This window comes from Patiria miniata, unplaced genomic scaffold (genome assembly GCF_015706575.1).
Source record: "Patiria miniata isolate m_02_andy unplaced genomic scaffold, ASM1570657v1 HiC_scaffold_3, whole genome shotgun sequence".
NCBI lineage: Eukaryota > Metazoa > Echinodermata > Asteroidea > Valvatida > Asterinidae > Patiria > Patiria miniata.
Window position 1 is genome coordinate 14,922,527 of NW_024037069.1, and position 17,316 is coordinate 14,939,842.

At 41.2% G+C, this 17,316-nt stretch overlaps 1 protein-coding gene across 1 annotated transcript; it reads right to left on the reverse strand.

Annotated features, from left to right (window-relative positions):
* Positions 1–609: 609 nt before the first annotated feature.
* On the reverse strand, positions 610–15,740 carry LOC119738419 (ATP-binding cassette sub-family C member 9-like; the record flags this gene model as incomplete). The annotated part of the gene is given in 10 exon segments (XM_038213317.1): positions 610–650; positions 1,534–1,696; positions 2,648–2,782; positions 4,766–4,921; positions 6,352–6,504; positions 7,305–7,505; positions 10,004–10,166; positions 10,313–10,383; positions 10,890–11,500; positions 15,592–15,740. Coding segments are annotated over 9 exon segments (1,617 nt in total), but the record flags the coding sequence as incomplete, so codon positions are not given.
* Positions 15,741–17,316: the final 1,576 nt, after the last annotated feature.

Below are 17,316 nucleotides of genomic sequence, written 5' to 3' on the forward strand. Positions count from 1 at the left end.
AATTCTCCAAAATCCTCATGTGCTTATACACCATTCATTCTCAATCCTCCAAAATCATCCTCATCTTCAAAACATTCATTCTCAGTCCTCCAAATCCTTGTGTTTCTCAAAACACAATTCATCCTCAATCCTCCAAAATCCTCCTAAACCACAATGAGGATTGAGGGTTGAGGTGGGTTACGGTTAAAAAGAAATTACAGAACTTTGCTGCACATCAAATCGATTCTTCTTAATGAAAAAAGTGAAACCCTGAGCAGTCTTCTTAAGTGCATCTCATTCCCCACAGTATCATATGGACAAATGGTAATGTATTGTGCTATATCAGATTCAAACCAGCCAGCCGACCCCAGCAAGCTCGGTGATCACATGGAAAGACGTCTGCACTAGAAAGCAGGAGGTCTTGGGTTCGAATCCCGCCCGAGTAGTTTGTTTATGTGTTCTTTCAATCACTCGAGGCAACACTGAGTATACAGTGTTTATAAAAATACATCGGCGAAGGGTAAAACCCAATAGTGAATTAACATCACCCTCTTGCAAATCTTTGCATAATTGGCCGTAATCAGATAATACAAAATACCCGGATTGATTGCCTTGAGACCCAAAACTTACCAATAGGGTGACAAAAGCAGGAACAAAGTAGCTTGTAAGAACTGTTGACAAAGAAAAAAAGGAAACATTTTTACAAATGTGCAATGCAGCCATGAGATGTAGTTGTGAGATCCTTTCAGTCCAAACGGGAAATCTCAGAAACAGGGGTGACTGACAGGTGCATTCGATATAGACATTTCTTTAATGAATGCTGTCGCTAGGCCAAATTTACTTCAATAAGGGGATAACAGTGTCACGGAGCAGTTACATTTTACATGTGGTTTAACACCTGTTAAGGGCCTGGCCACCGATCACAACCAGGCACTTAATCGGTTTTAACTATTTTTGAAAAATTGAACAAAAAAATTGACTAGAGCGGGGTTGAACCTGCGACCTCCGGATCAACCATTCCGGTGCTCTACCAACTGAGCTACCCAGCCGTTTGTTGGTGGTTCTCCAATTCCTTAATATCTTTGTTCTAGGGGCGCTAGTCAGAAACCCGTATATGCTATGCAGCCAGGGATCATGCCTAAATGATGCAGACCTAGTAAAAAGTGATTCGCCTCGTCAGTTTCCCTGTGTGGTTCATTTGAAACTTTGCAATAAAAATCTGTATCCTCTCTGAGTGATCCCTGTTTGCTATTTCCAATTTCAAATTACTATTGTTATTTCTTTGCATGGCAGGTTTTCATGAATTGTCAGTTTAAAACCAACCATGTGATGCGTGATCCACCAATAGAAATGGTGAAACTGTACCAGTTAGTTATTGAATGTGTTTCCCAAGCACAAAAAAATGCAATCTTTGTCAACTAGTCAGACTGCCAGACGAAAGCCTTATCTAGGAATATGGCAACCGACAGAATGTCAGAAGTAGAAGCCCACATCGCTGTTTTAAAGAAAAATATTAAGAGATGATCTGCATCTTGGACCAAAAGTTCAACTCACTCGAGATGCAGAAGAAGATGACGGCTTTCATCAGTTTCTTGATCTCCCTGTACCGCACGCTGGAGATCTCACTGCAGAAGATGCTCTCCCAGCCGTACAGCTTGATGAGCTTCATTCCTTGCAGCATCTCGTGGGTCTGCTTCAGCCTCTCATCAGAAATTCTCTGTGAGGGAGAAGAGAGGGGATCAAATTGGAATGTGGTAGGAGAATTTGGTTTTAATCAGATACCCTAGCAGTTTACTGCAATTTTGTCGTTAGACCAAAACTTAAAATCTTAAGAACGATGCGCAACAACTATTAAACCTGTTGAAGTTTCAGCTCAGTGGATACTACACATTTTGAGAAAACAGAAAAAACGTTTGCACAGTTGTAGGGGTAACACACATAAAACACCGTGCCTGCAGGCACACTTTCTCAAACCACTTTCAATCATGGATTTCCTTCAGAATGATACCATTTCAGGCGGAAAAAAATTCACAGGGTATTAGGTCCCAGTCCTATCTTCACTTTGAGTAAGGATTTTCATGTTAAATCCGGAGTTACAGTTCAGGGTTATTGCAAATGTTCTGGCGTGTGTTAAAACCTGGAGGGCCACTTCACATGCAGGACTGCAATAATGAGCCAGTTACTCAACAGCCAATGTTTAAACCTTGACCATTCCACTTGTGCCAAAACTTCAAAAATGTGTACAAACTTTTTGTTGAGTTTAGGGCAAAGCTAATCAGGAAAACTCATCACCTGTGCTGCCAGATTTAGAGTGATAATCTGAAAACCTGATAAGACAAAATGCAATCAGTTCTGGTGAAAATAGTCAACTGGTCCAACCACTGACTTGAGTCACATCAGCAGAGACTCATACTCGGACTTGGACTCGACCATCATGACTCAGATTTGACACTAATGACCTGTGACTCACAATTCAGTTTGTTATTAAATCCCCATTCCCTATTTACTGTGACAGCACATCATTTACATATCGTTATAGGTGTGCCCATGTCCATGCACATCCATTTCATAGAAATGTGACTCGAATCAATTGACTCAAGACTCACACTGTGACTCGACTCAAGACTCACAATCGACTCAAGTGACTTGGCTCCAACACTGATCTTACCAGTGCATGCTTCTGGACTCTGGCTTGGAACTGAGCCAGCTTGTACTGGATCGGGATAGCGATGACGAAACAGACGGACGCAATCAGGGCAGCCACGCCCAGAAGGTGGACAAGCATGGCCATCAACACAATGATCTGTAAGAGTTAACATCACATATGCAACAATGTTCAAACCATGTGCAAAGTGGTATCACATAGACGTTTATTAAGGTAGAGTAGCTCATTTGTCATTTGTGCATTTTTTTTTCATTTGAAGCAACAAAAGTGCTCAAAATCTGAAGACGGGTGCCCAACAACTAACCTGATGAAGTGTTAGCTCAGTGAATGCTGAATATTCCGAGAAAACAATATGCAAAGATCTCGAATTCAATTCAAACCTAGCCGAGTCACATGTTTTGAATTGCGCCTGAAGTCAGCATCCAGGACACATTCTCATTCAGCCGATTGCAGTTCCGCCATGTCATGCACTGAACCGATGAATAATAGCACGCATGTGTGCGTCATGTCAACGCTTGCGCTCACCCATAAACAAACCTAACTACTGACAAAATTTCCTGTACTGAATTTTTCCCGTTTCCCCCTCATTCGTGACTATACAGTGGAACGTCGCTATACCGAACACCGCTATACCGAACATTCAGCTATACCGAACATCTTCTTTGGCTCCCGATTTTCGTGTACAAAACGTACCGAACATTGTTATTGAAAGATACAAACAGAAACTGACAAGTGGCTATCATTTCCCCAAGGAATAGAAGGGGAAAGCCACCTATCGCCGTAGGTAGTAAGCTCAAAAATTGTGTTATTACATAATTCAATAGTTGGCATGAGTTCAGAGTCATCTTTCAGTAACACATGTACCGGGGTGATGCATGCAGGATGAAGTTCTGAAGGGCACTGTTTATTGAAAAGTGAGTACCGGAGCACCGCCAACATAAAATCGCTATACCGAACGATCGCTATTATGAACAATTTGTGTGGATCCCGCGGTGTTCGTTATAGCGGCGTTCCACTGCACTTGGTTGCAGACATTTGCCAATTTCAGCCATTTATAAGAACTACAGAATCAGCAGTGATAAATGAAGTAATTGCCACTATCATATTCCTCATTTGACTTTCTTAACTAGTCTCACCGACACCTACTTCAGAAACTGACAAATTATTGCTTTTGAATAATGACAATTAATCCTATCAGGAACGGGGAAAAAATACTCCAAATACGAATTTTCTTGTAGTAGCCCGGAACACTTTGGCTGATGGAACAAATAATTTGCCACCACCCAAGTTTTGCCACCTCAATAATTTGTACCGACATCTGATCCGTCTAATGAAGAAAGACACGACTGTAGGCAACTATCCCTTCGACCAAATTGGAATGCCCTAATCTTTGGCTCATGGATTATATAAAATTTTATATTGTTGAAGCAGAACAAGGACCTCTATTGTGCTTTAAATAACACCCAAGTAAGTCCTTGTCATTTGATTGGAGGATTGTAGGTCAGGCGACATTCATTAATAGAACCATTGCAGGGCCTACGTCATAACCGTGCATTTTTGGTTCCATTCACCGTGCATTTTCATCCCATCCCTTTTAATCTATTGCAGGCCGCACACATGCTAAGATGCGCAGCGGGCCGGCGACATACGATCTTCACGCTATTTAGACCATAGCATGCATTATAGCAGTACAAAAATTGCCTTTGAAGTGGATGCAGTTGCCTTAATGATTTTTTTTGCATTGTTTTAAGAACTTACAATGTCACTTTTCATTAATGTCAATGATTTGACTTTTAAACCTTTGCCTTGCACAAGCTCAAAAAAGTAGTGGATATGATACAGTTTTGTGAGTTTTGTTTGTTCTTAAAGTTTTATCCTCCAATCAAATAACAAAGATACACGTGGATGTTATATAAAACAAATAATGAACGTTTTGCATTCGTGCAATAGTGAGAATATATTCATTTGTTGAAAGATGGAATGTTCCATTTTCGCCTCGTTGAATGGAACGTTCAATCTTTCAACTCATGAAAATATTCCACCACTGCACTCATAAACATTTATTATTTGCATACTATTTGCCAAATTCAGGGAGGCAAGGTTTGGACAGTGTTCACTCACCATTAAGGGTAAGGAGTAGGCGTACTGTCCATACTGGTAGAACATCATGAGGTGAAAGGCATCGATGGACATCAAGTTGGTGATCTGCCCGGTAGTCATGGCTCCACTGGTAACCGTCCAGCCAGACAGACGGAGGGTCTTGTTGTACACTGCGGCCTAGGGATAGAAACAAAACGAAGCTACGTGCAGTGTCACAAAATGACTCCCAGAAAAAGAAGAAAGGTAGTACAAGTAGACAAGGCATCGAGGATAACAAATTTCTGATTGGAAATTGATTGCATACACTCCGCGTCACTGCCCAAACGAGAGTGGACATCTTTTGTTCACGGGTCCAGACCTAGTGTGGACATTCCTTTGTTTCCGTATAGTTACGAAAAACCGGCGAAAAAAAACTCATTTTACTCGCACCGTGAAAAGTCTTTTAACCCAAATTTTTGATCATGATTTCCTTAAGCTTTCTTCTTCATTTTGTGACACATAACCCTAACCCAAAATACCTCTAAAATTATTTTTCAGAGATGGGAGAAACATCGCGTGGATGTGGGCAAGTCCACACACTGTCTTCACTACCTGCACTGTGTGGACATCCTTTGTTCAGAGGTCCACACAGTGACTGCACTGCATGTTCTCATAGTGCAGGTAGTGAAGACGCAAAATGAAGAGGAACACTCGACGAAAATCATGATCAAAAATTTGGGTTGAAAGAGTTTTCACAGTGGGAGTAAAATGATTTTTTTTCTCCAGTTTTTCTTAACTACATGCAAACAAAGGAATGTTCACAACTGGGTAATGTAACGTTCCCATAGAGCTATACTAAAGTACTACAGCGCTGACTCAATGTACAAAGTGATGCCTGCTGGGCGAATTCATGTTTGTGCACAAACCTATGGAAAACTCAAAATTGTGTACGGCTTTTGTACAGCTATTTGCATATCTGCCTTTGCATTCTATACAGGTGCGTTATCATAGTCGATATGCCCAAAACCGAAACGCACTATCAGCAAATGAGCGTGTCATTTTTCTCTACGCAAACAGCGCAACGCATGCAATTATCCGCTGCAGACATTTTTGCCGTGACATTTCTTAACCGTCATGACACGCTTAAGTTGTTTGCGTATGTTGTACTTGACTGTTGCATTTAGAGTACACTTTCAAAATTCAATCCATCTAATTTCATTATGTTCTACAAACACGCACATGAATTCAAAATGTCTGCGCCCAGGACAGCTTCAAAGTTTCTCCCCGCATTAGAATGTGGATCGAGTTAGCACTCTAGTCATTAAACCCTAACTCCCCAGCATAATTTACTAGGAACCATATCCATTCAGGCAAATTCCAACACCCACATGGGAAATCGTACACACACACTGTTGTACTTAGTTTCTGGAGGTATGCCAAACCCAATGTAAAAGACCATCAGTTTAGGGGTACTGTACCTATCCCAACAGATTTAAACAAAACCTGCTGTTGAACTTTGATGGGTTGAGTTCGGTTCGGGTTAATATAGCTCTACGGTCCTTCTTCAGCCTCCTAACAACACCACACTGCAACAAAAAGTACAACCAATATCTTAAGACATTCCCTACCTGTACTCCAGCTCGGAGATGAATGCTAGATAAGATCAGGCAGTGGTAGTTGCTATGTAGTATGACCACCCTCAACAGCCCAACGGCACCCATGATGAACAGTAGAACAAAACCATCACTGAAGAATTCATTTACGGTTACAAAGTCGGATAGCTGTTCAGACAAACAAAGATAACACTAATAATTGCCATCTTCATGTACGTGATTCTCAAAAATTGTACTCAAAAATTGAATAAGTTTTTACAAAATAGCTCAGTAACCTACATAGTAATAATGCAAAAGAGCCCTTGGCAAGATGGCAATTTGGAAATTCATTGACTGAATGACTTTGTAACCAAAAGTTTGACACATCCTTTTTTTTCCAATTGATTCCCGGTGAAAATTATGATTCAAAATATTTACTTTAATAATAACATAATAATATCGAAGTCTTATATAGCGCACGTATCTACCAACTATTAGGTACTCAAGGCGCTGGAGATATGTCTATTATTAAAGAAAGGTAAATAAAGTTTATGAGAAATATGAGACCCGTAAGTAGCACCTGATAAGGGTTTACAAGGAGCTGCGGCGCATATTGCAGCCACTGCCAGAAACACCAGGGCAAACCCTTTCTCTTAGCGATAAGCGTTACTGGGTTCTTTAACGTGCATTACACAACACACGGGACCTACGGCTTTACGTCCCATCCGAAGGACGAAGCAATAATGGTAAAGTGCCTTGCTTAAGAGCACAAGCATCATGTTCCCACGGTCAGGATTCGAACCCATGTACCACGGCACACGAGTCGAACACCGTAACCATTGGACCACAGCAACCTATGATTTTCTTTTCTTAGGACAGGACAGCAAGTGGAAGAAAAGGACCAACTTTAACTCCTGAAAATGGGGGGAGACTCTGCTGCAAATTAAATAAAGTTTCAAATAAAAAAATAAAAAATTTAAACAATTTACTTCATCAGTTGTTTTCTCCTTTTCATAGTACAGCACCGTTGCGTAGGTGACAATTCCCCCAACAGTGAGAGGAACGATGAATTGAAGGACGTCCGCCAGGGTTTTCAGAAGGAACGCCGCCACTTGCCAGCCAAGATAAGCCCTGAAGAGGACACGGTATAAGGAGAAGTGCTCCGGACCACCCAACTTGGCAGCTCTCTCCTGCCAAAAAAAAGGCGAAAGAAATGTAATTCTAACTTCCTTGACTCTTTTGCTAGGATGTAGCATCAATCCTGCAAAATCTTGCAATTGGCCTCAATAGGCCTATTAGCCTCAATCCTGCAAATTCCTCCATTATTTCTTGAATATAGTCCATGGAGGGGTGACCACTGCCTGAATCCTGCAAAATCCTGCGGCAGTGACTGTCAATATGTTGAGGCTTGACCAGTGACATCCTGGAGCAGTACGGAGGATTTCAAGCATAATCCAGGCCTATATTTATGCATGGCTGAGCAAAAACAACACAAGGTTTGGCCCAAAACCTTGACAAATTGAATCCTAGGAAATCAGTAACGCACTTTTGCCATGTAACCTCAATCCTCCAAATTCCTCTGCCTTGGCAAAAAGGTTTTTGAAGGATTCAGGACGATTAGGGTTAATCATTAAATGTGAAGTTGCAGCATTCTGTGACCACTAGCAGTCCAAAATATTAATACTGTCAATTAATTAACCTTAGCTCAAGAGCTGGCCTAGGCTGTGGAAGTTGGGGTGGGAGGGGACATATTGCCTCTCCCCCCTCCCTCTCCTAAACTGAATATTTTTTCTTCAACAATCTACTGTAACGGAGATATATAAATAGCGTCCCTTCCTCCCCCCCCCCTGTCAAAAATGTTCCATCTACACTGCCCTACACTGGCAACTTTTGCTGAGAAACGTCTTGAGTCCTCCAAAATTCAGCACTAATGTGAAGGGACCCATTGGTCTATTCTTTGCACTAACATCTTTCAAGGGCCATCAAAAAAAAAAAAAAAAACTAGCAATGGTTCCTTGGGCTGCCTTCCTCCATCCTGAAAAAAAAATCCTCCCCAAACCTCCTAGCGTTTTTTTGGGGGCGGGGGAGGGGGGCATTTGGATGATATATGATTAATTAGGGAGCAAAGTCTCATCCCTCTACAGGTATAAAGCTAAGGCATTTTTGTCGAATGTATCGAAAATAATATAAAAATTGTTTGCAGTTTATGAAGGCCTCAGTCAGAAATGAGTGCCTGGATTTGTAAATAGTTCGGAATATTCACTTCAGATGCATGTAATTCCAAAATGATACTTTGGGCCTTCACATACATCTCTGCAGGAGTGCTACAGGGCGATACCCTCGCTCCTTATCTCTTCATCATTGTGCTGGATTATGCTTTGAGGAGGGCCATTGACGGGAGAGAGGTGGAGTTAGGTTTCACCTTGACACAGCGCAAGAGCCGGAGAGTGCCTCCAGTAACAGTCACCAATCTGGACTTCGCCGATGACATAGTACTGATCTCAAACACTGTGGAACAGGCTCGTACCCTTCTCCTCTCAGTGGAGGAAGAATGTTTGAAGATGGGATTACATCTCAACACTGAGAAGACCAAAGTGCTGGCATACAACACGACTGACGCTACCATCCACACCAGAGACGGCACGCTGCTGAAGATCGTTCCGATTTCAAATATCTTGGAGCGTATGTCGACTCAAGCGGAAAAGACATCAAGACCAGACGAGGATTGGCGTGGTCAGCACTTCACAGCATGAAAAAGGTATGGATGTCAGCCATCAGTACGATTGAGTACGTTCTGCTCTATGGTGCAGAGACGTGGACCCTCACAACCAAGGAGGAGAAGTCACTGGATGGATGCTACACTCGCATGCTACGTATAGCCCTCAACGTATCGTGGCAGGATCGTATGAGGAATGATGACCTCTACAACGGCATGCAGAGAGTGACTCACAAGATCAGATCTTGCTGGCCACTGCGTCCGCCACCCTGAACTTGCTGCTCACCCAACCATACTGTGGGAGCCCACCCAGGGCACTGCCTCAAGACGGAGAAGAAGTCTGACCTTTGTGGACCAGCTCAAGAGGGACACTGATCTCACATCTGCAGAGGAGCTGCGCACCTGCATGGTAGATCGAGACAGCTGGAGGAAGAGGACTCAGGGACTGGCTCGTGATGTCGTCACAACCCAGGCGATCCTGACATGATGATGATGATGATGATGATGATATGTGATGCGATCCAGCTAAATGAGTTGCTTGTTGACCCTGGTAATTTTCTTTTTACAGATTTGAAAAAAGCACAATCTCAGCATTACTGCTGTGAAAACTGCATGCTGGTACCATCTTTACTTCAAAATTAATGGAAGTCGGAACACCAAAAGATGTGATGAAGCGATACGATGAAGTGGCCCTATTTTGGCCTGTATCTCCAAATGAAAGTTCCTGACAAACGACTCATTTAGCTTGATCGCATCACATATGGTGTTTTACATGTACATGTACTTTGACTTTAAGATGCACTTCAACATTACATAAACCTTGGTATGGTTTTCGCACAGATCAAACAAGTGACACTGGTGATGTATGAAATACATTCATCAGAAAAAATGGAATGATCTTTTCAAATGTTGAAATCATGCATGCATGTAAAAAGAGTCACTTTACAGTCCGAAAAGCATATACATGTATACCTTTTCTTTCTGCAGATAAAACTCAAAGTTTTTCTCATTGGAGCGGGAGGTACTCATTTCGGGCAAACTGCCTAAATCTTTTATCTCCAGAGGGTGTTGGTAACCCACACGTAACAGCCAACCCGGCCAGGTGAAGAATATCAGCGACGGAAAACTCACATATCTGTCGGGAAAAGTGAATTTGAATTCAATGGTATAAATCTGATTAATAACCACAAACTTCAATAATGAGGTAAGAGGGGAACGCAAAATAAAAGAGGGGGCGGGGGAAGCAGTTACTGGGAGGGGGCATTATTATCATTCATTTACCTCATGTAATATTTCATGTCCGGCTTCAACAGATCATCTGGTAGACTCTTGTGTTTGGATCGCCTCAGAAACTGATTGACAAAATTAAATGCAAGTTAGATATAAAAAGCCTGAAGAAAGGAGAAAAATACAAGAAAAGATTAAAATACTCGTGAAGATGTACATGTACGTACAAGCATAATTTCGTCGTCTCAGTTCTAAAAGGTCCTTGGTTCAAATGTTTTGGGTTTTTTTAATCAAATACAAATAAAAAGGAGAAAAATTGCTGCATTGAGAATTTACGTAAGTGTTTTCATCACTGCAACAGCAAATCGAGAAGGGAACTTGTAATCGCATAGGGAACTTCTAAAAATAATGGATGTTTCTAGGAATAGTATTTTTGACGTAAAAGGTTGCTGAAAGGCGTTTGGGAAAACAAAACAAAAAACAGGATTTTTTTTTCAATTTTTTTTTTTTTTTTAAGTCGCCGATAAACATTTTAGGGTCGCAGTCGTAAAAATAGGGTAGGTCAGGTAACCGTAAGCAGAAATATGTAATATTTTGTGGGCTTTAGTGAATCACTGACCCTAGCACTTACCATCGTGACTATCATTGCACATAGCTCAACAAGAAACAATACTGCATATGTAGAAACCATAAATACGATAGCATCAAAGCGAACGATTCTAACGTCGATGTTGTCAAGGTCTTCCATCCAGCTAGACAGTCTGAAGCCTTCCCAACTAGAGCAAGCCCCCAGTAAGCCAGCAAGAGCCAGGCGAACCCTGGTCTCAACCAGGCCTCTGCATGATGGTAGTACACACAGGCCAGCGCAACCGCCAGGAAGGCACAACTTGCCGGAAGGTACAGGTGGGGCTGGGTTTGGCTTCGGGGGGACTTGAAATCCGACAGCACCCCTTCCAGGATGAAGAACGTCAAGGCGAAGAGGAGGGTGAACAGCAGGAGCCAGCGGGTGTGGTGGCAGGGGTAGTGGAGGGTGTACGGTGTCTTGTCCCGTCTGAGTCTGGGAAAACATCCGTAGACAAGCAGGAGGATGGAGGTGAGGAGGATGAAGCCAAGATGCGGGATGCAGCTCAAGTAGTCTGCCCGGCAAACTGAGACGCTGTACCATGACGATGCATTCCCTACTTGGCCAGGGCACAAGTAAGATGCCATGTCCTCTATAGCTGCTTCATTCATCTTTGAATGCTGCGTGGTAAATGTACATTGTAAATATGAGGTGTTAAAGGGAATATACATCATTTGCTTTTGCTGTAATTTTCAGAAATGGATGGAATTGGGGGGTTGGAAATATATAGCAAATATAGTTACACTGACTTTTTTTGAGGTTTTGGGTTCGAAAATGCTATAAAAACCAAGAAAAACGATCATTTTCCTGTAGTCTGGTTCCCTGACTCCATATAAGAAGAAACAGAGCAGTTTACATACATTGGGGAATTGTAAGGTCAGGGAACCAGTCTAGCTGGCTCGTACCCGTTCATAGGTTTGTAATCGATTGCAAACAAGTGCAATGGTCAATTGGGGCCAGTATTTGAAAAAAAGCCAGTTGTTTCCAACGCTGATCGGCCGATCAGCGTTGGAAATGGATACAAAAATACCACTTTTCTTGAAAATTACAGTATACCAGGTGCCATAATTTTACAGGATGCTTTAGACTGTCATTTACCAACATCCTATTAAGGTATTTCGCCAAAACTTGGTAGTTTTATTTTTCGATGTTTGCAAATGTTGTATATTCCCTTTAAATGAAGAGGATAGATACCGTAAATGTTCAGGATGCATCAAATTGAAGGATGGCAAAGAATTGGTATTGAACATAAGAAAATACAGCAATGTTAGCACTTTCAAGACTCACTAAAAAAATTTCAAAAATAGGCCTACTCAGTTCAAGTTCAAGTGCGTCAAGTTAAAGCATGTTAAGAACACTCAGCTGATTTTGGGCTGAATTTGGCAATGATATAAAGCAGGAAAAGTCACTTTATGTCTTTGGAATCATCTGAATAGTTCACTTAAGATAACACACTGAATATCAGCAAGCTTAATTCTGTGGAAAGAGGGCAGGGTTTTGATATACATGTAATTTAGAGGAAAATTATGGGGCTAAAACTGCAATGAAGACAACCTGCCTGACCCGGAAAAAAAAGATGGAGACTATGTCCACGCCGTTTGTAAACACGCTGCTCATTGGCTAAAACAAAACTTTAGTGACAAAATGCGAAAATAACGTGGTTTTTGATTGGTTGAGAATAACAGGGAGATAGGGTTAGAATAGCCAATGCCAATAGCCAATAGCCAAATGACCATGCTTTTACATGAATATTGTATGAACGGCCATGAAGGCTTTTTTTCATCATTTGGGCGATTATAAGTTTACATTTGTAGGGAACACTGTTTCTGATTACTTTAATTGGGAGTAATGTTAATGAACAGAATTAATTTTAAAATGTACACATTTCATGGGAATAAAAATCAGGCTGTCCAAAAATGTTCTTTTGTGTCTGCACATGTTTTTCGGGGAGTGTTCCACAACATGGAACAGCAGGCCCGTGCGGTCTCACATAAAATGTTGAGAACTTTTGGAACTCGCACGTCTCTGGCCTTGGTGCAAAAAAGGTAAAGAAGTCTCCATTTCTCCATCCATCTGTTTATATACATGTAGTCCGTCTGTCCCCGTACTCGAGGGTTGGACTCCATGATGATCAAAGAAGTCTCATTAACTTCAAAAGTACTTATCAAAATTACAAAAAACATGATTTAAGGCCGAATAAAAATTTTTAAAAAAAAAACATGGCTTGTCCGGGGTTTTTAAAAAAAAGGAGGAAGCGGGGCTTTTTATTTTCTATTTTTAATTTTTTTTCAAGGTGGACGCCATTTTAAAATTTCCTACAACCGTTGGTGTTCCACTGTTCAAAGACACTTCTTAAATGAAAGACAAGTTGGACAAGAGAACCGAACATATTTACAGTGTCATTTAGAGTTGTATTGGTATTTTTTGCCGATGAATTTGTGGACTTTTTTGGTGTTTTTTTACTGCATTTTTCAAAAATAAAAAATAATAAAAAAATCCAGGCGGCCTCCAAAAAGGAAGCAGGCGGGGACGAGAAACATTTTTTTTTTTACTTCGCCTAATCTACAGAGAAAAATGAGTGCTTGAGGCTGCAAAAGTCATTTTGGAATTAACTGTGATTTGCAAAAATCATTTTTGAATGCAACATGTAGAAAACAGAGGTTTCCTACAACTACAGTGTTATAGGGAACCGGGCCAGTGACTACACGATTGCCCCAAATTGACATTGACCATGTTGACAAAGATATGAAACTTGAAAATGAAAGAGGTTTGGCAACACTGTATGCGAAAGTCCAGGGAAATGTCAAAGTACAGTGCGCGTTAGCCAATAGCCACATACTGTGTTACTACATAAATATCCTCGATCTTCCTATTTCTGCGCAGATAAGGCTTTGCAACCAAGTACATGCTTAAAAATAGCAAAGCAACCACTCTTTTCCTCAACAAAACTTATATTGTTGGCTTAATTACGATCATCCACTATACCAAAAAGGCAACAAAAAAAAGCTTCTGCTTCCGATTACATGGCATTTGAAAATAGGGTAGGTAGGTAGGGAAACTTTTTTTTTTGCCAATTTTTAGTGTGTACGATCATATGGATGCATCTGCATGTAGTCAAGGGTAAAAGATAGAAATTGATGGTTTTGGGATATTTTTTTCTCATTTTCCCCATAAAAAAATGAGGGTAGGGACCTGTCAGAATAGGGTAGGTACATGTAGGGAAACCGGAAGCAGAACTATTTTTTTTGGGGGGGGGGGCGCCTTAACAAAGCGAAATCTCTTTATTTGTGGCAGCAAGCGGGATTTTCTAAAGCGTGCAGTTTTGGCGCGGTAGAAAAAAATCCTGCCTAATTCTACACAGGGGACGCTTCATGAAAACTCTGTGCTGCAGTGCTGTCCGAGCTATGTAAAGTTCTCAATATAATTTTTTTTTTTTTTTAAACGAGTTAGACTCCTTGGTTTAAGGAAAATTGAGCTATTCAAACATTTTCTTTCTTTTTCCTTTTTTTTTATGCCAATACACTTTTTATAATTTCAAGATTAATTTCGGCAGGCCTATATTGACATATTTACATAAATACATTTTATACATATTTACCTATTTATTGTAGATCCCACTTTTACATTGTTATTTTGATGATCCCAATAAACAGAGACAAATGTCAAGATGTCAGATTTTAATAGTTCCGACAAAAAAAAATCCAAAATAATATAAGAAACGAGTCTTTTTGGTTGCACCGTAAGTTTTTACACCCCTGTAAAAATGCAAAGTATTATCTATGATATATAAACTTTAATACTGACGACAGTGGGAGACCAAGAAAGGTCATCGTATGGTCATATTTTCAACTTCTGCCAGGCCCGGAAGCATCGATCTGCCTGCATTTGTTGTAGTAGCTGTACAAAGCAAATTTTTTTAATTATTTTTTGCCTGAAATCCCGGTAAAACCTGCACTTTCCTAATGCCTTTTTTTCGCCTGCTGGTTAAAGGTCGTGCATCAAAGGATACGATCCGAGTGAAAGTATGTCATTTTTAGGATGCATGCGTTGCAAAATATAAGCTAAACATGAGTGCGTAGAAATAGGAGCGCGTAGTTTTTAGCTAGTCTGCTAAGGACTTTTAATTGTCTGACGATATCACTATTTATTTAGGCCTATTTATTTATTTATATTTCATTTTCCGGGATATTACAAACAGTGAACTACAGACAACACAACTACATGTACAAATAACACTGAGTAGTAAACATAACAGAAAACATAACAGAAAACGGAAAGATTTCCATATACTAGCTGGAGTTACCCAGCCCTAAATTTTATCATTGGGTTGTACAACCCAATGATAAAATTTAGGGCTGGGTAACTCCAGCTATCCATATATACAAAGTTCACTAATTTTCCTCTGTATTACTATTAACAAGCCCCCAGATAGCAATTTCATGTCATCAAAGTCAATTTGAGCAGTGAGAAAATACAAGCATTTTCTTAGAAAACACTTACAATTTTTCAGTCCAATCTCATAGGGTTTGTACACAGGGTGTTGAGTGAACTTCGTCATGTTCGTACATGGAAATCTTTCCCAGAAAACAACACCCAAAAAGCTCCCGCAGCTCAGGATTACCCAAAAGAAACAAGTTTCTGTCGAGGGGCTCTCCAAACTAGGCCTAGGCCTAATTGGATATCAGTTTTATGCAATGGTTTCACAACTTACAGGCACCCTTTCTAATCAAAGGAAAGGATTCTAATCAGCGATACCGCGTAGTCAGCCGTCTCACAGTGTATGAAAACCTCTTTGTGATCAGACATTACATAATGCAGCAGGGCGCAGCCATCTTGATTTATTGATGGACACGTGATTGGAGTGCGTTTTCCAAAATTCGGTTTCGTTTCAGTTACAATACTTTAATCCTGAGCTAGGAGCGTGCCCAATACTCGCAACTAGCCCAGCAGACTCCGTTGTGTACAGTCGTAATGCAATGAAGACGTCGTCCAACCTGGGCTAACTCGCAACATACAATTAAATGTATTATCTGGAGTCTGAAGCCGAAACCAATATTTGGAAAAACGAGTCTTAAGATTTTGTTTTCACTAAAAATAAGTATTAATATTAGTGAAAAAAAGTAAAACTGCTGCAAACTGCTTACTGACTGGATGGACCTGAAATATATAAATCTTAAAATTAATGTGGCCTGACGTTGCGAACTTAGCAAGTTCTTCTTCAGAGGCTAAAACAGAAATGACAGAGATACATACATTAACATGGGGGTGCACACAAACATGCAGGGCTGAAAGAAGAAACACAAAAGGAGGATTAGGTGCGAAAGGTGTGGAAAGATGCAGGGGAGGGTGGATGAGAGAACAAAGAAACAAAGGGAGATGGCAAACCACAAGGGGTCTGGTATGAACAGGGGAGGGACCAGAAAGGGGAAGGATCAAAGGTCACAGGGAGTGGGAACGGACAAAAGAGTGTGAGAGTGAAGGGATGATGCGGGGGGGGGGAACAGTATGGAGGTGGAAAGGGATGAAAGATGGCGGGAGATGTGTAAACACAAACAAGGAAGACCAGATGGATTATCTGTAACAGAGGACAATGGAGGAAGAAAAGGATTAATCATTTCCAAGTTGGATGTTGAGACCATGTGGTTGAATAGTTCGAAGACGATTCATCCACACCTTCTCTCTGCTGAGGCGAACTGACTCTTTGCGATGGCCAAGAGATTCAATGCCCTGCAAAATCATATCAGAAATGGAGTGGTTAGGCAGGTTGAAGTGATGACCAACAGGGGTGTCTAGTTTCTTGGTGTTGACCGTTGACCGATGGGCATAGAAACGCTTCTTGAGCGTATTCTTAGTCTCACCTACATACTGCACTCCACAGACCCTGCAAGAAATGAGATATATGACATTAGAGGTGTTACAAGTGATGTTACCAATGGTTCTGTGGGTAGTGACAGAAGAGTGGCCAGAAAAGGAGTCAGACTCCTGGATATGAATCTGGCAGACAACACATCTGGAACTGCACTTGAAAGTACCATGCTGGGTGGGAGGGGATGCATCTAAGGAAGGGACTTCAGCTCGAACAATCAAGTCCCGTAGATTTCGAGGACGCCTGTAAGCCAATGTGGGGCCGTTGGGGATGGCGCGGGCAAGGCGATCTGAAGTATGGAGGATATGATGATTGTCATTAGTGATTTTGCGGAGGGGAGGGAGATTGGGGTGAAACGTGGTAACCAAGGGAATCATGGGTTTGGCCATGGCATCAGGGGCCTTTCCCGTGAGAGCTAGATTTCTGGGGATAGCTTTAGCTCTGGCAATGGCACGATGAACTTGGCGAGAGCTGTGACCCCTGGCCACCAAGTTGTTCTTCAGTATCTGTGTATGGCGGGAGAAATCGGAATCATTAGAACAAATTCTTCTGAGTCTGAGTGCCTGGCTA